The sequence below is a fragment of the Conger conger genome, chromosome 4 (genome assembly GCF_963514075.1).
Source record: "Conger conger chromosome 4, fConCon1.1, whole genome shotgun sequence".
Classification (NCBI taxonomy): domain Eukaryota; kingdom Metazoa; phylum Chordata; class Actinopteri; order Anguilliformes; family Congridae; genus Conger; species Conger conger.
This window is the reverse complement of record NC_083763.1, coordinates 14,138,396-14,155,674: the sequence shown is the minus strand read 5'-3', so window position 1 is coordinate 14,155,674 and position 17,279 is coordinate 14,138,396. Positions and strand designations below refer to the sequence as shown.

The window sequence follows — 17,279 nt, the reverse complement described above, 5'->3', positions numbered from 1 at the left end:
CGGGGCCGCAGAAGCGTGTCTGGGCCTTTAAGAACAAGTGCTGACTGGCTGGCTCCCCCCCCTGCTCCCTCCCTCCCTCCATCCTTCCCTCCCTGGTCACCGCTCCTCCCTCCCTCCCTCCCTCCCTCTCTCGCTCCCCCCCCCCCCCCCCCTCAGCCTGGGTGAAAGTGAAAAGCCTGGGCTTCTTATCTGTGTGTTTACAGCCAGAGGTTGGTAAGCTGTTGGGCAGGTCAGGTGACGGGGAAGCCGCCACTGTGACCCAGACGTCTCTCGGGGTGAAGGTCGTCTAGGGAGGGGGGGGGGGGGGGGGGGGGGGAGAGTGTGTGGCAGAGCCAGAGAGGCTGCAGCTGAAGACAGAAATAATCTCCACTGCAAACAAGACTTTCGCTCCGTTCTCCTTTCCGTTTTTCTTTCTTTCTTTCTTCTCCACTTTCGGTTTCTCGCGGGGGAAAGCGGCAGAACGCCGCGTTTCGCCCCCTTCTTCGTTCAAAATCGCGACCTTCCCATCGATCCGGGCCGAGGCGGAGCGAACCTGCCGACTGTTTGCTTTCAATTCGGCCGTTACGCGCCGGCTGAAAGAAGCTTTGAATTAAACATTGATTAAACGGAGTCTGCCCCTGGCCTTGGTTTAGGGGGGAGAGGCTACTTTGCGTCGCCCTCACGAACGTAATGAAAAAGCCTTTTCTCTGTTTTCGCTCATGCGACTGTTTACGCCGAATTTCATCGAGGTGGATTGATGGCGGATCCAAAACGTTTAGAGGACTGAGAGAGAAAAGATCCCTGGGAGGCACTTAAATACAAAAGCATAGTGAAAAGTTGTTTATTTTTATTTATATCTCTGCCAGACTTGCTTGCAGATGGCAGACACTTGCAATACAATACCGGTGGAGGCAGAATAAATCAAAGCAAACAAATAAGAGAGCAAACAAACAAAAAAAACCGCCAGGGCCCGGGAGTCTGAGAGCAGGATGCTGAGTCACCCACCAGGTCCTTATTCAGCTCAACGGTCCTCACAACACTGGTATAATACGTGTGTGTAATAGATACACACATTTACACACATGTAATATAGTATACACACATGCACATGCAGTATGTACACACATGCAGTATGTACACACATATACACACAGGTAATATGTACACACGTATATGTGCAATACAATTATACATGTGCAACAGACACATATGCACTTGTGCAGTATATAGTACACACATACTGTATGTAATGTATAGTATACACACATATTAACACGTGCATGTACGTGCACACACACACACACACACACACACACACACACACACCACCCTGTCCAGCCACTAAACACCACCGACAGGCCAAGAAAGAAGCATCCACAGCAGAATCATGACTCCTGTACCTCCATGTTACCCGGGAAGCCAAGGAACTAAAACGCTTTAAATTAAACAAAAAACACCCTCGTGCAAAAAGGGTACAGCTTCTCGACAAACTGAAGATAACGTGAACTTGTGTTTTTGTGTAGTCCTGTCACGTCCTCTCTAGGCTCTGCCCGGGCCCCGGTTGGCCTGGGATCACCCCGGGGGCGTCTGCGGCCCCAGACCAGCCGTCCCGCGCTGGAACCCGGCCCAAACTGGGGCCCCGGAGCCAAGGAGGCAGGGGTGGCAACAGCAGCCGCCCCAGAAAGAGCCCCGCTTTCCCAGCTAACTGCCAGGCTACGCCCTTTTATACAACACTGTAAATTTTAGCACATCTCCGGAGCTGGCTCGTCCGAAAGTCCAGCTCGTTTACGGTGATTTAGAGCCTCTGCTCTTGGCTCGGACGAATTCTTTCTCTCCCAAGTCAAACCGGGCTCCAGCGAAACTGCGCGTCTCTCTGGCACGGACAATAAAATGCTTGTTTAAAAAGGTCACTCCGCACACAGCCCGGACCGGGGAAGGATCCGCATCCCGAGCCCTCCCGCACTGACCTTATCCGCAGCGAAAGCAGCGGCCTCGCTGAAAAGACACACTCTACAGGTTTTACACAAATGTGTTTTCAGCGGGGCGTCGCAACCGCTGACCTGTTAAAATGCGTCCGACTGTTTTACAGCGGCGTCGGGCGAACACCGAGCGTAAAATGTTTTTATACAGGAGGGCTCTTTATTCGCGAATTGTTAAAAATGCGGCGGGAGACGTTAAATTGCAGCCACCTATAGCTAAAGCGTAGCGTAGACACTTTTATGAATGGAACGGAATATCCTCATAAATGGCAGTGGATGGATCAGTTACTCGGTGCGCTGCTGTGCGCGGTGTCTACTTCCTGGGAAAGATTAGTCAAATATGACAGCAAACAACTACACGTCTCACAGCCAAGCACCATCAATTTCATATGAAATTCGGAATTAAGCAATCTCGTGTTTATCTTGAAATGTATACACGCCCATCTTGAAGGAATTTGACGACAAATCAAGAGCTGTCAAACGAACAGGAAGAGCAGGGATTAACCGATACAGCACTGCACACGATGTATATAAGAGGTCGTAAAAAACGTGAAAGTTGACTGCACAATAGTAAGCAGTCTTCATCGTTGCTTGCCTTTGCGGAAACCCTGAAGCTACAAGGAAAGTGCTGATCTTAGATATCAGCAGAATGTAAAGCTGAAAGCTAAACCGCTCACAAATGATTATATTAAGATGACAGTAATACAAGGATAAGCTTGTGCTCGAGCCAAAAAAAACCCCGTAAAATAATGATTCTGTGTATCGTACTTATTTCCAGTTTCTGAAAAGGCCGGAATAGCTATATAATGACTGCACTGCAAAAACCAGAAACACTTATGGTCTCAATTTTGACAAGTATTTTAGTCTCATATTTAGACTTAAAAGTCGTAGTTGTATTACTTTTTTAAAATCAAAATAAGACAAAAGGATTGCAAATGAGGTGAGAGGTATGACTAATTTCAAGATTTGCGAATGGGGTCAGACTATTTCACTAGCGATGCAAATAGTAAGTTAAAACAAGGTTATACTTTGTACTTGAGAGAGAAAAAATAAGACTTACATCTCAGACTAAAATACTTGTTATGGCAGACAATTTCTTGCAGTGTATTTATTTATTTATTTATTCATTTATTTATTTCTGTAACCTTTATTTAACCAGGTAAAAGTGACAGAGAACTGATTCTCACTTACGACACTGGCCTGCCTGTGAGCAATGCAAATGGACTGCATTCATCCAAAGCACTTTACAATTCAAGCCTCTCATTCACCCATTCACATATACACTCACTCACTCACACGCCAACGGCGACTGGCTGCCGCCATGCAAGGTACCGACCAGCACATCGGGAGAAATCGGGGGTCAGGTGTCTTGCTCAAGGACACTTGGACACACCCAGGATGGCAACCCTCCTACTGCTAGACAACCGCTCTTACGTTACATTACGTTTGACAGACGCTCTTATCCAGAGCGACGTACGGTTGATTAGACTAAGCAGGAGACAATCGTCCCCTGGAGCAATGCAGGGTTAAGGGCCTTGCTCAAGGGCCCAACGGCGGTGCGGCTCTTATTGTGGCTACACCGGGGATCGAACCACCGACCTTGCGGGTCCCAGTCATTTACCTTAACCGCTACGCTACAGGTTCCTGAGCTAACGTGCCCCCCCACCCCCACCCCACCTCGGTGAACGGGCTAGCTAGTCGGCTCGCCGGGACTCACCTCTCTCCTGCACGAAGTAGGCCAGGTAGAGGTCCAGCTCCTTGACGGACACGCTGATGTGGTGGGGCTGCACGCAGAGGACGGGGTTGGTGCAGTGGCCGCCCTTGATGAGCCGCTCGCCGTCCGTGCTCTCCAGCGGGATGCCCTTGAACAGGATGACCATCACCAGGTCCAGCCGCCACACCTTGTCGGCCTGGCGCAGGCAGTCGATGCGGCGGATCTTGCCCTTCTGGTCGGGGTTGGAGAGCACGCAGGACGGCGCCTTCTTCCCCGTGATGGAGAGCACAAAGTCCTCCCGGCACTCGGGACGGATGTCCTTGCGGAGCTTGGCCAGGAGGCGCGACGCCCACTTCTGCTTCACCTCGGCCTTCTCGCCCAGCAGCTCGTCCTTCACCGCCTGCTCTTCGTCTTTCGTCATCCTCTTCTCGTGCTTCTTGAAGTACTTGCGCTTGCGCGCCTGCAGGTTGAACCAGGTGTAGGCGAAGGCGCGCACGTGCGGCAGCAGGGCCTCGATGAAGGGGTGGAACTCGTCCTGGAAGGGGGTGAGGAGACGCACGGAAAGAGCCGGGGTCAGGAACCGGGAGCGCTACGTTAGGTTTATTTAGCATTACATTACGTTACATTATTGGCATTTGGCAGACGCTCTTATCCAGAACAACGTACAGGTGATTAGACTAAGCAGGAGACAATCCTCCCCTGGAGCAATGCAGGGTTAAGGGCCTTGCTCAAGGGCCCAACGACTGTGCGGATCCTATTGTGGCTACACCGGGGATCGAACCACCGACCTTGCAGGTCCCAGTCATTTACCTTAACCACTACACTACAGGCCGCCCGAAAGCAAACGTTTTTATCCAAAGCGTCGGAAAATATGGTTAGTGCATACCGAACACCTTGCTGAAAACAGCTTAAGCTAGGTTTAGAGACAGCTGTTGACAACTGTTGCCCAGTTCAGACCAGCTCCCAGCTTGACATGGGTTGCCCAGCTACCATCTCAGACAAGCAACCAGCACTAGCTGGTTGACCAGCTTATACCCAACTCGACCAGCTTTAAGACCAACCTGGCCATGCTGGCTGACCAGCTCATACCCTGCTAGACCAGCTTATAACCAGTTTGACCAGCTCAAACTATGCAGACTATGTACTTTAGCACACTGTCAGTCTGGGGAGAGACACTTAACACAGCTTTAGCACACTACTAGGCTGGGGAGAGACACTGAACACAGCTTAGCTTGCCGTTATGCTGGGAGAAGAGACACTGGACACGGCTTTAGCACGTTGCAGATCGCGAGCAATAAAGCTGTTTATTGTTCGAGATCTGCAGCGTGCTAAAGCTGTGTTGCCCTCAGCAGCACAACATTTTAAACACTTCCAGCTGTCCTAACCATTCTGTGCACACTGCTGTACTAACCACTTTGTGCACACTGTAGGCGGACAGCTTTAAAAAAACCCACTCCTCCCACACCGAACACTCATACGATCCCCAGCTTTGTGCATTAGCGTATTTATCTCTTTTGTTGCTGAAATACAGTGCTGTTTTCAATGAAGCAGGAATGGGGCCTCTTAGGTTTACTGAGAGCTTAACAGCACTAGTAACTAAAGGGCAAAAGGCATTGCAAACAGACCCTTTGATGATATTCAGCGATATGGTGAGAGGGAGAAGAAATTCTGTTTTCCTTTATTCTTTGTATAAAAACAAAACAATAGTCTCTGTATAAATAAATCCAGAAACCATGCACATTTGTTCCATGTGTCCCTGAAATCTATCCTTATTTTCTCTCCCACGTTACAGAATCTCGCATAAATTCTACCGTTCTTCACAAACACCTCTGCTGACGGAAACAATGAACCTAAATGTGCTTCTCAATCACTCTGAAATGGCTGGTGAAATGTTAAAAGCAGCGGTCGGAAAGCTGGTAGTATTTCTTTCCATGTCTCAGAGCTTGATTCCTGCATTCTAAGAACAGGATGTAATGTATTTTTACTTCTTGCTAATTTTATGGAAAAAAATTAATAGAGAAAACACTGGAGTGAAATTCTACGCTTCAGTTTCCCTTCCTACAGAGGGTTACAGAGAAGTCTGTAATCACGGGCGGAAAGATCCCGAAAAAAACAATCGTCACGAGCTGTGTGAAATTCTGAACGCTCACACAGAGCAGGGAGAGAAACCCCAGCGATAGGCACCAGAAATCCGGCCTGACTGCAGGATGAGGGCTATTACAAATTCTTGAAAGGCAAGTGCGACTGCACTACCAAAACGGAAGAGAGACAGGGGTATCTCTATGCTTTAATGTATAGATCGGCCGGTTCTGAATACGCTTCATAATTGCGTTCGTAATGCTGAAAGCTTTTGAGCGCGTAGCTCGTTTTTTTCGTGCAGTCCAGTAAAGTGATAATTCCACAGGATGTCTGGGGGTGTGGGGGGGAGTCTGCACACACTAGAACAGACATCGCCTTTGTTTGTGTTTAAGGTCCAGGCAAACCGAATGTTTAATGTGCCTGTTTGCCAGACCTCCTACGTACTGCACTTTCTCTCCAGTAAATGCACAACTGGATCTCACCTCTAGATACTCGAGGCTGCAATCCAGGAATGTTCTCCCTCCTGAAAATAGAGCTGATTTCATTATTCTATTATTCGCTGGAAAATTCACCAACTACACCTGGGGCAAACGTAAACATTGCTTTGGGTCTCAGCTTCAGGTTCTAAGATTGTGTTTTTGAAACATTTTCATGGCAGTTAATGTAGGCCTAACTGCCATAATTTTTTTAATTGGCATCGGGGGTGGTGGGGTAGGTTTTGGGACCTGCTCACACCGCTCCTTCGTATGACCGTCGGCTCTTGTGTTTGCATAGCTGCTCCCACGGACATCCCTTCTACACCATGAGCATTACCCAGAACTCTCACTGTTAAAACTCACATGTCACCGGAACTGTAGTGAAAGTCTGACGCGTTCTGATGTGGTTCTTCACCAAACCAACCATTCCATCTGGTAAGCCTAGAACCATGGCCCTCATTCAAATGCGGTGAGAGCTAGTTTGAGCTTGCTTCAATTATCGTCGTAATTCAACGCATATGCGCTGAAATAATTCCGCGGCTTAGCAGTGATCTTTCGATCAGGTGCTTACGAGCTACAGTAATTGCCATCACAAGCACCTTTAGTGTGAGCTGAAAACAATCTTTAGGTCAGGCCAGACGAATCTCAGCAGATTTCAGCAGAATCTCGTTTAGCGTAATGTTTCGCTACGCCAGGCAAAGAGCAGGGCCGCCATAAGCCAATGAGAAACGACCTAATCAACAGTGTAATGATGCAAACAACCAATGGGACATTAGCTTTCAACGGAGCCATTTGCCAGCAGTTGTTTCCTCAAGGAGCGGCAAGTGTCGAGGAAGTAGTAGATTGAGCAGCGAGGCAAAAAAAAGAGCTTGTTAAAACACAGCACAGAGGCAAGAAATGATGAGGGGATGACTGCGACGTGACCGGATCACCAACAGTTATTGGATCCATCCACAAGGGACCTGACTACCAAGAAAAACAACCCCATCGTGGCAAGCAGGGAAGATTCTGGGTTGTTGTGAAGAAAAATGTATTTTTGATGACTGCGTGTGTATGTCCTCAAACTCAGTTTTGTGCTTTACAACTGCAGAGCATACGAGCGGGAGAACAGCAAGCTTGCAGAAACGCTCTGAGCAATAATGGCCGCCACGTCTCTGGGTGGTGACGCACGCTACAACTTCTCCGGTGTCACACCCTGAGTGGAATACCAGCGCTGACTCCAGCCGCGCCACAGTATAGCAGCGGTCTCAAACTCCACTGCTGTACTATACTATGCATATACTATAATATGTATAATATGATAATATGTTTTCAATCCAACCCATTAATGCTGGCTTCATCGCCCAGCTCTAAGATCCAGCTACGCCAGCTTAAAAATTGAGCTGGTCAAGCTGGTCATAAAGCTGGTCTAGCTGGGTATGAGCTGATCAACCAGCTAGTGCTGGTAGCTTGTCAACTGTTTCAAAACATAGCTTGAGCTGGTCAAACCGTGTCAAGCTGGGAGCTGGTCTGAACTGGACAACCGGCTAAACCATCTTGAGCTGGGAGCTGCTTTGAACTGGTCAACCAGCTACCCACTGTTTCAAAGCATAGCTGGATCTGTTTTCATTCATTACTCATTCGGCCATATGCATTTTACACTGCATTAGAGCACAGAATATAAGCAACAGTCATTATTTAGGCAACACAACACATTTCACTTTATATACATTAGGCTATGTGCAAACCTACAGCTATAATTCCACAAATAATTGAATTAATGATATAATCATGGAAAAAACACTTCATACGCATTGCCCTCCGTGGCACAGAGTTTTAGGCTTGATTAATATTTCCAGAAATGAAGTGAGCTCTAGACTTTGACCATCCAAACAACTCTGAGCACTCTGCCAATCAAATTGCACCCACTTTACCTAATCTCTTCTGCAAGTGACTGAGAGCGGGCTGACTGGGAGAGAGAGCCTGAGCTTAATATAGACGCAAATTCACGAAACACTGCCAAGACATGAGAACACTTGGAGTGTTTTCGGACTGGGAGGCAGAAAGGCCCCTTTTCTCCACCTTGTTGCCCACAGCCTCTTGCTGAGCTGCACCCACTGACGTGTGTCCATCTTGTGTTGCAGTATCTGAACCCCCACACACCCATCCCATTCCCCTTCTGGGAAAAGGTGTTCCTCCAGGTCAGTGGAATGTAAGATCCAGCTATGGCCAGCTTGAAATAGCAGCTACCCGCTGTTTCAAAATATCGCTTGAGCTGGTCAAACCATGTTGAGTATGAAGCTGGTCTAACTGGTCAACCATCTAGCAGCTGTTTCAAAACCTAGCTTGAGCTGGTCAAACCATGTTGAGTATGGAGCTGGTCTAACTAGTCATCCAGCTACCAGCTGTTCCAAAAGCTAGCTTGAATAGTTTTTATCTATGCAGGGTATTGAGGCTTTTGACTCTCGGTTTCAGGAAAAAAGTTCACCGTTCCATCTCAGCTCTTTACGCCGCCAAACTCCTCTGAACGTTTTCGTAATGTCCTTGCCTCGAGCAAACAACACTGGACTAAATCAAAATTTGTCCTTGTGTTAGATTTGTGCATGTGCACGGTTTAGTTTTTTCCTTCATAAACACAGTTTGGCAAAGTTAATTTAGGTTATTGCTGAACTTGCCAAACTTTGCTTCTGAGGGAAGTACATTTGCTTCTAATTAACAAAGATGGGGGGTAAATGTTGATGGAATCCAGTCCACAGTTTATAAAAAAATTTCTACAAATACACTGATTCACGAAGACCTTCAGCACGAGCCAAACCTTTTTACCCCACACACTAAGCTAATAACATGACCAATAATTGGTGATAGTATGCACTGCACCAGTCATTGGTGGTGTTATTAGTTTTGAATCTGCTAAAGGGTTTAGAACATGCTAATAGTCGTAGTAGATCGTGCCCTGAATGTATTTTTGCAGAACAGTAGCATGTTAGTACAGTATGACAGAGATAGAGAAAACTATTCTCCTTAAATTATCCATTTTGGGTGTTCTTTGGTAGCACAGCATCCTGAAATATCCGACTACGCTAGCTCTGCATGGAGAGAAATGGCCCGCACAGCTGTATTTATGCAGTAATTGAATAATTTTGTTATTGCAGGGACAGGAGATGTGTTTTTATTCCTGTCCGTTGCTAAGATACCTTTTTTATTTTTTAAACAGAGAAGACCATTTCTTTGAGTAAGATGGGGGGGGGGGGGGTGGAATAGCAGAACTGCGGTCTGAGACAGTCGCAGTGGTAACCCCAGCTTAGCAGTCTCTGCTAAGCTCAAGCTAGGTTTTGAAACAGCTAGCTCAAACGGGCTCTACGGTGCTCCGATTTTAGGAGCATTTGCTCCTGACAAGTGACGTGTGCTCAAAAATGAACTTAGCAGCACATCTACAAACTGTGATGCATTAGTGTGCTACGAAATGTTTCAACTTAGGAGCACATGTGTTAGCGTTGGATGTCAAAAAAATATTTGTCATCTTCTAATACTTATTCAAGTTAGCAACAAATAAATACATGAATAAATACCACAAATATGATTACCAAAATAAATTAAATCGAGACATGCATAAATAAAGTCTGTTTTTGCTTGCGGTAAAGATACATTTAGCCCCATGAGTGAAACAGCAGTGATAATTCTTTGCTCTTGCCCCATGTTTAGGCTAGGCTCCACTGTAAGGGCTATTGTGACAAAACGTCTGTGCTGCACAAATAAATGAGACTTCATTTGATATAATTGGCACAGTGCTCATTCCAGTGTGCACACACACTCCCTTCAGCGAAAGTGCAGCCAGACACCATATATATTCCTCACCCACAGAGCTGCATGCCAGGCCAAGCCAGGCGCAGGAGGAAAGAATGAGAAGTAAGCTACAGAGCCTGTGCACATTCCTGCAGTGCTAAGTTTAACCTGAAGTGTCTTTTCTGGCTGTTATGGCCGCTCTTCCTCCCTCCCGCCCCCTTCCACTGTTGTTGCTCGGAGATTGCCAAAAGCCCTGAACAGAGGCTGCACTGGTCTCCCCCCTCCCTCTCTCTTCTGTTTCTAATCATTGTTGTATGTTTCTCCGTTTTTATTATCATTTTTTTGTGTGTGTTAATAATGGGGATTTGTGGGGATTTTTATCTTTCTTATTATTCATAAATGGACGTTTGAAAGTCAAAAGTCTCCCCCTTGCCTCTCTCCCCCCCCTCCTCTCCCCCTCCTCCTACCCTCTCTCTCCCCTCCTCTCTCTCCCCCCTCCTCTCTCTCTCTCTCTCGCTCTCCCTCCTCCTCTTTCTCTCACTCTCTCCCCCCTCCTCTCTCTTGCTCTCTCTCTTGCTCTCCCTCCTCTCTCTCTCTCTCCCCCCTCCTCTCTCTCTCCCCCTCCTCTCTCTCTCTCCCTCCTCCTCTCTCTCTCTCTCTCTCTCTCTCCCTCCTCCTCCCCTCTCTCAGGCCAGGTGTCATGTAATAAGGCTGAAGCAGCGGATCTTTAGCTGGAGTAATGCGGCGGGTTGCTGTCAGGGCCGGCGGGTGTCTCAGACCGTCTCCCTGCAGTGGGACGGAGGCCGTGTATACAGTAATGGCGTGAGCTGAGGGGGTCATCTGAGGACAGATCTGCCGTCCCATCTGCAGGGGAACTCACAGCTGCCTCAGCAGGTTTCCCTGGTTTTGTGGTCCCTCGGACGGACAAACACCTGATATCGACCGGGGTTTCACACTACAGCTGCCGTGCAGTGAACTTCCTGAACTGTAAAATTAGCATTGTACTGAAATGGGGGAAAGATTATGAATAGGACAGCTGGCCAATGGCTACATGAAACAAACTCTAGAGCTTTGTATGCAAATTTATATGCAAAAATTGCATCTTTAGGGGTACAATTGCTTGTCACTGGGTCAGTACCTTAAAAGGTATGCCCATTGTACAACCCTTTTAGATTAATATTCTAAGGTAAAAATATGAAGTCAACAAAAAATGGACCTCTACTGTACCCCTTTTTCTGATATAAAATCATATACCATAAATAAGCATGCACCTCGGTACACTAGTATTTACAGTATTGGGCTGGATAGTTATTATCAAACTACAAGAAAAGAATACAACACACTGTGAATGTTGTACAGTGTCTATAACTGGTCCTGGAGGAAAACAGGTTTTTGTTTCAACCAAGTACTGCTGTACACACCAACACTGTGTTCACTCATAGATTACACCACAGTAAAACATTTTACTTGAAGCCCTCGCCATAAGGCTGACATAAGACTTGTCATAGACATGGCATAATAGCCGTCACAAGACGACATAGCAGACAATGTCAGTTGATGTCAAATAACATAAAACTGAGTACATTTTATGAAAGTAACATCTGCCATAACGTTTACCGATAAAAGTATGAGTTTTATATCATTTGACATCAACTGACATCATCAGTTATGCCATCTTGTGACTGCTGTTATGTCATGTGTATGACACTTTTATGTCAGCCTTATGGCAAGCGCTTCAAGTAGAATTACCAACATTTCATATAGGGATGAAAGGATTGTCTTTCGTTATGATTGATGTTATCAAGAAATATAGCTAAAAATGTCAGATGGTGTAAATGTCAGGGCTAATTAAGTCATTAACGCCAGAAGTTGGCATGAGTAACTGAAACAGACAGGGCCCTCATTGCCCAGCTCTGCAATAACTCCTCTGATACAGAGAGACTGACCTAAGAATCATTCCATTACCGTATAACGAGCCTCACGATATCGCAGGCGTACGCAGGGCCCCTCGTGTGAGGACTTAGCCCAGGGAAAGCCACTGGCTCAGTCCCAGAAGGGTGCGGGAGGTCCTGGCCGCCATAAAAATTGGGCAAAAGAAGAGGATGTGGCGCTTTAGTTCCAGTTGTGACTCATCCTACCTCTCTGCTAGGACAACTGCTGAGTCAGCAGTCCTCCCTGGTGACAAGAAAGCCTTGGGGGTGGGGTGGGGGAGTGGGGGGGGCAAGGGGAGGGGGGGGGGGGGGGGGGGTAAATCACAGAGCACTGCAGTAACTGGGCGAGGTTCTCTCTCTTTCTCTCTCTCTTTTTCTCTCTCTCTCTCTCTTTCTCGCTCTCTCCAGAATTCGGGGCAACAATAGCTGCATGTCACAATAATGCGATTATCATTGACATCACTCGTTTATATCTGTAGGAGCCAGAGCACTGGCGACCTCTCTACACTGCCAGACCAAAATAGTACACCGTCATTCCTGAGACTAAAATTAAAAGGCCCAAAATGACAAAGCATCTCCCCTTGTGAGTCCTGTGATATAATTTGCCTGGGTGTTGCTAAGGCGCCTCGCTCCGCAGAGGCGCTCGTTTAGCCCGGCTCAGAAACACAAGCATTGAACTCAAAGCGCATTCAGCTATTTCAAGTACTTTCTTCTGTATCCGCAGTAGTAGTTCTGTATCCCGTATGCCATTTTATTCATTACATTACATTAAGCGAAGTACAGTTGATTAGACTAAGCAGGAGACAATCCTCCCCTGGAGCAATGCTGGGGTTAAGGGCCTTGCTCAAGGGCCCAACGGCTGTGTGGATTTTATTGTCGAACCACCAACCTTGCGAGTACCAGTCATGTACCTTAACCACTACGCTGCATGCCATCTCATTCGCTGAAGTGAAGCCTTTTCCCAGAATCCACCACTGGAATTGTTTCCACCAGCGTGTGGATCCACCCTGCAAGAAGCTATGGCTTTTCCAACTTTTCCCACAATACACTGGGTCCCGGACCCAGTCAAGTCAGAGTTCATCATCGCGAGATAAGATCAGGGACATCATATTAAACACAATCCACCCTCTCCCGGCAACGCTGTGGCCAGTGACTGTGTACCGAGTGGATCTGCTCCAGGTACCATCATGATTTGCTCTCAATCGTGGAACATCTGCCTAGGTTCTCCACATTTTCTGATCCTGGGTCCACTACCCAGTCTCAATGGCATCCATTTTGTTATCTTTGAACCAACTTTGTGAAATTGCACACGTCATCCGTAGTCTGAGTTGACTTAACACTGAACATTTTACGGATGAGACAGACACGGCATGCCAGAGCCCCAAAGAAACACCGCTCATTTTTGTCAAATGACAGTTATCATTTATATCTCACATTTGAAATAAGAAGTCTGTACGCATTTGTCTGGAGAGTAACTGTAGCCCCTATCTGAGATTATGGGACACAGAAAGCTGACATCAGCAATATCTGCATCCCTGTACGTCCGCACTGCTGCCACAGATCGTGCCACAGATCACAGGATGGAGTGCAGAAGCCACGTTTTTACTGCAGCAGCACTGTCTGCTGGTGCACCGGTACGATTAAATCATCCGAAAAACTGCAAAGAGGAAACGTCAATGATGAAGGAGTCATAAACCAGGGCCGGCCAAGCCAACCCTCTTCCTGGAGATTTACCATCTTTAGTTTTTCCATTTCGACCCTAATTTGGCACACCTGATTCTGCTAATTAGCAGCTCAATCAGCTTTCTTGCTGTTCAATGAGGTATGCTTTGTTAGGGTCGGAGTGAAAGCCTATAGGATGATAGATCTCCAGGAACAGGGTTGTGATGCCCTGCTCTATCTGTTGAATGAGGTGTGCTTTATTAGGGTTGAAGTGAAGATCTACAGGACAGTAGATCTCCCGGAGCTGGGTTGGGCAGCCCTGTCATAAACATTGCCTTATTAAAGCATGTGGCTAGAGATGAGGGCTACTCTGAGGGACATGACTGAAATTTGGGAGTCGCAAATTCTTCTATGACCCCTCAGGTAAGAACGGCAGAGGGTTTCAGATCACTTCCCCAGGACAGAAACAGGAGATCCCAGAAAATGAATTCTGTTCCAGGATCAGCTTCTGAAAGCAGGATCTATTTAACCCTTTCAGGTGTGAGATCACTATTATGTGATTAGAATGTTCTGAACTGAACCTTCTAATGCTGACGTAACAATCACCACTGGCAATGGAAAGCAAGAGAGTTCTAGAACACTGAAAAAAAACTTCTTCTTTTTTTAACTACTCAAGTCTAGATCATGGACATGGACCTTTTCAAGAAGATCTGGGAAAAAATATTTGAGACGTCTGTCAACATCAACTTAATTTTCCTCGATTTTTATTTACTTTTTTATGTCTTGAAGACTTTCAGGGATTTTCACGGAGCGTGGGAAACCATGTAAATTCCTTTCCACTCCAAAAACAATCAGCGCTTTTATGCACTTGCGCTCTTTGTTTGTCCCAGGACTCCCAGCTCAACCAGTGGTGAGACTGGTCTATGTCTGGCCTGGAAGGGGGCCATGGGAAGGGGGGGGGGGGTCTGCAGGCCTTTAAGACCCTAAGCGCAGCGTCCCCAGATTGGAACAGTAGCCCTTAAGTAGTGATGTGGGAGCACGCATGCATGACTGTGTGTGTGAGAGGCTATCTGAAATAACCGCGCTTTTTTTTTTTTTTAAATGAATGCAAGTATACATAGGGAAATAAAGGGAGCTGGGATAGAGACAGCCATGGGTATCCCATCAGCCAAATTCATGCTCTCTGTTCCACTTAGATGATTAACTTGAGCTAGGGAAGGAAGGGGGGGGGGGTGTTCTGGTAGTAGAGCTATTGAAAATACAAATACAAAAGATGTCTTGTCCAAAGAACATTTACCAAACTGCAATTAGTAAAAAAAATAAAAAAAGCCCTTTGTTGCAGGAGCGGAGGGCTGTTACTGGTGTGTGTGTGTGTGTGTGTGTGTGTGTGTGTGTGTGTGTGTGTGTGCATGTGTGTGTATGGAGGGGGCAGGGGGGCCTTGTAAACAGTACATACATTTTGCTATTTCAGTTCAAATTACAGAAAAATAAAACACACACACACTGTAAATGTAAAAACGATTCACTCATCTCTATTGGGGGAGTGCGTACCCCCTACAGAGAGAATGTTTAACCTTTTTTCAAAAGACTTTGTGGTGAGTTTGTGGTGAGATCTGACAAGTCGGTGGCAATGACGCTAAATCGCCTGGTGTGACATGCTTTGCCTGTGACTAGAGGGAAACAGCTAGCACGGTGCAGACGCAAAACAATCCGACTCCATTTTAAATACAGGCCAAAAACTGTACGATCCACAGTGAGGAAGGCTCCACATGCACCATCTCAAGTTCAGACACGTTTTATTTTTAATGAAACAACGCGCAAATCTACTCCGGTTCACACCCGTAACCCAGCCTCCCTTTAAACTCATTGGCCCCAAACTTCACACACACGCACACACACGCACACACACACACACACACACACACTTCTCTCTCTATCATGCATGGATCAACAAATAAAGACCGTTGAAGGGGTGCCCTTGAAGAAAGAGGGCAAACTCGATTAGAATCTCTCACGAGCAGTAAATACTGCACAGAGGCAGTATGATTAAGGCCCGTTTACAGAACTGGTGGAAAGGCTTTACCAAAGCCTCAGCTCTTGGGTAGCAGGACACTACAAAGCATACGAACTCCCATTTAGACCGTGCGTCCGTCTATATCCGTAACGGCCCTGGAACGCAAGATCTATTTATCCCCTCGGCCAAACTGGGAGATTTTGCCCCGAGTGATGTATTTCAGCGTGACATGGGGCAGGCGTGAAGGTTATGAGTCAGATCGATGTTTGGCTGTCAGACTGTTCTTCAACCTGCCACGGTGGTGCGTTTCCTGCTGACGGAAGTGTTTTGTTTGTGTGTTTTTTTTTCATCCTGCGTTCAGCCTGTATTTTTATAATATCCTCCAGTAGCCTGTGTGTTTTCCCTGCAGACAAAAACAATATCCGAGGTGGGCCCCTTGCTGCCAATGACCATGGTGGGGAAGGTTTTCTAACCTTGGCAACAAGTCAAGTGGCATTTAGACTGTAAATTCGATAATGGCAAGGGCTATAGGCTCTCTGATACGATGCGGGCCATAAATACATTCCATTCATCCATGTTTATTATCTGAGTGCAAAGGACAGTCTCCTCCCTGCTAACCCTTTGAAGAGAAGGTTCTTTGGAATGTTTTTTTTCTACAAAATTCTAAATCAGCATTCTAGAATTCTGTTGCATTCAAATACCAGTAGTGATTGTGACATCAGCGTTAGAATGTTCAGTCAAGAACATTCTATTCACACATTTGTGACCTCTTGCCTTAAAGGGCTATCCTAGAGGACCTTTTCAATATTCCTGGTTGTCCTTCCTTCTCGACAGGTGGGAACACAGAAATCCACCGCCAAAACACATCCTCTGACAGAGAAAGTATGTTATTCCAATCCTGCATCTGGCTAGACTAAACGCTCTATGCTCAGTTACCCTCAGTGCTCTAGGCACACTTTCCTAAACTCAAAGTAGAATGTAAACATTTCAGCCGCTCGTGGAGAGCAATGGAAGTTAAAATGTATTTATTATAAAACACTTTAAAATGCCAACACGTTTCGGCTGGGAGCCTTCATGAGGGCAATATCGTAAGAGACAAAAACAGCGATCCACATACACACCTGCCAAACTCAAAGTAGAACAGCTGCTCTTTCAGAAGGGAAATAAACACAGAAAAAATGTAAAGGGTCTCCTATATCTTCCATAAGAAGCACTTCACAAAAACCCTGGATATAACGTATACGTAACCGTCTGTGAAGAAATCCGGCGAGAGAATCGCGAGACGCGGTCTTGAGCATCGCAGAGCGGCCTCGCTCGAGTCACATTCCCTCTTTTGCCTCGACTCAATAGAGGGGTCACGAGGGGCGTGACCCCGGGATTAAAGCGATTTCCCAGGTCATGCACACTCACAATGGAGGAGGGTTTCTGGAGGCGACTCTCCATACACGGTGGAAACGATCAAGACATCGCTGGGAGGAGCTGGGCCTCGAGCTGTCCTTTGGAGCTGAAATGGACCCTTCCTGCAGCTCATTAACTCTAAGAGAGCATCAGAATGGAGCAAATGAATGAACGTCACCGTCACCGCTGTGTGTCTTCAGAAAAATGTCGAGATTTCAGCATCCTTATAAATTGTCTACACTAATTGTTATTTTGTTCAGCTGGGGAAAAAATGTTGTCAATGGT

General features: G+C 46.6%; 1 protein-coding gene across 2 annotated transcripts in view; it reads right to left on the bottom strand.

The window, feature by feature from the left end:
* nfic (nuclear factor I/C) overlaps positions 1 to 17,279 on the bottom strand; it is a 132,807-nt gene that overhangs the window by 91,971 nt on the left and 23,557 nt on the right. For both annotated transcript variants that reach the window (XM_061237959.1, XM_061237958.1), the window contains exon 2: positions 3,676 to 4,207. In XM_061237959.1, coding sequence (XP_061093943.1) covers positions 3,676 to 4,207 — 532 coding nt within the window. The remainder of the gene's footprint in view (positions 1 to 3,675; positions 4,208 to 17,279) is intronic.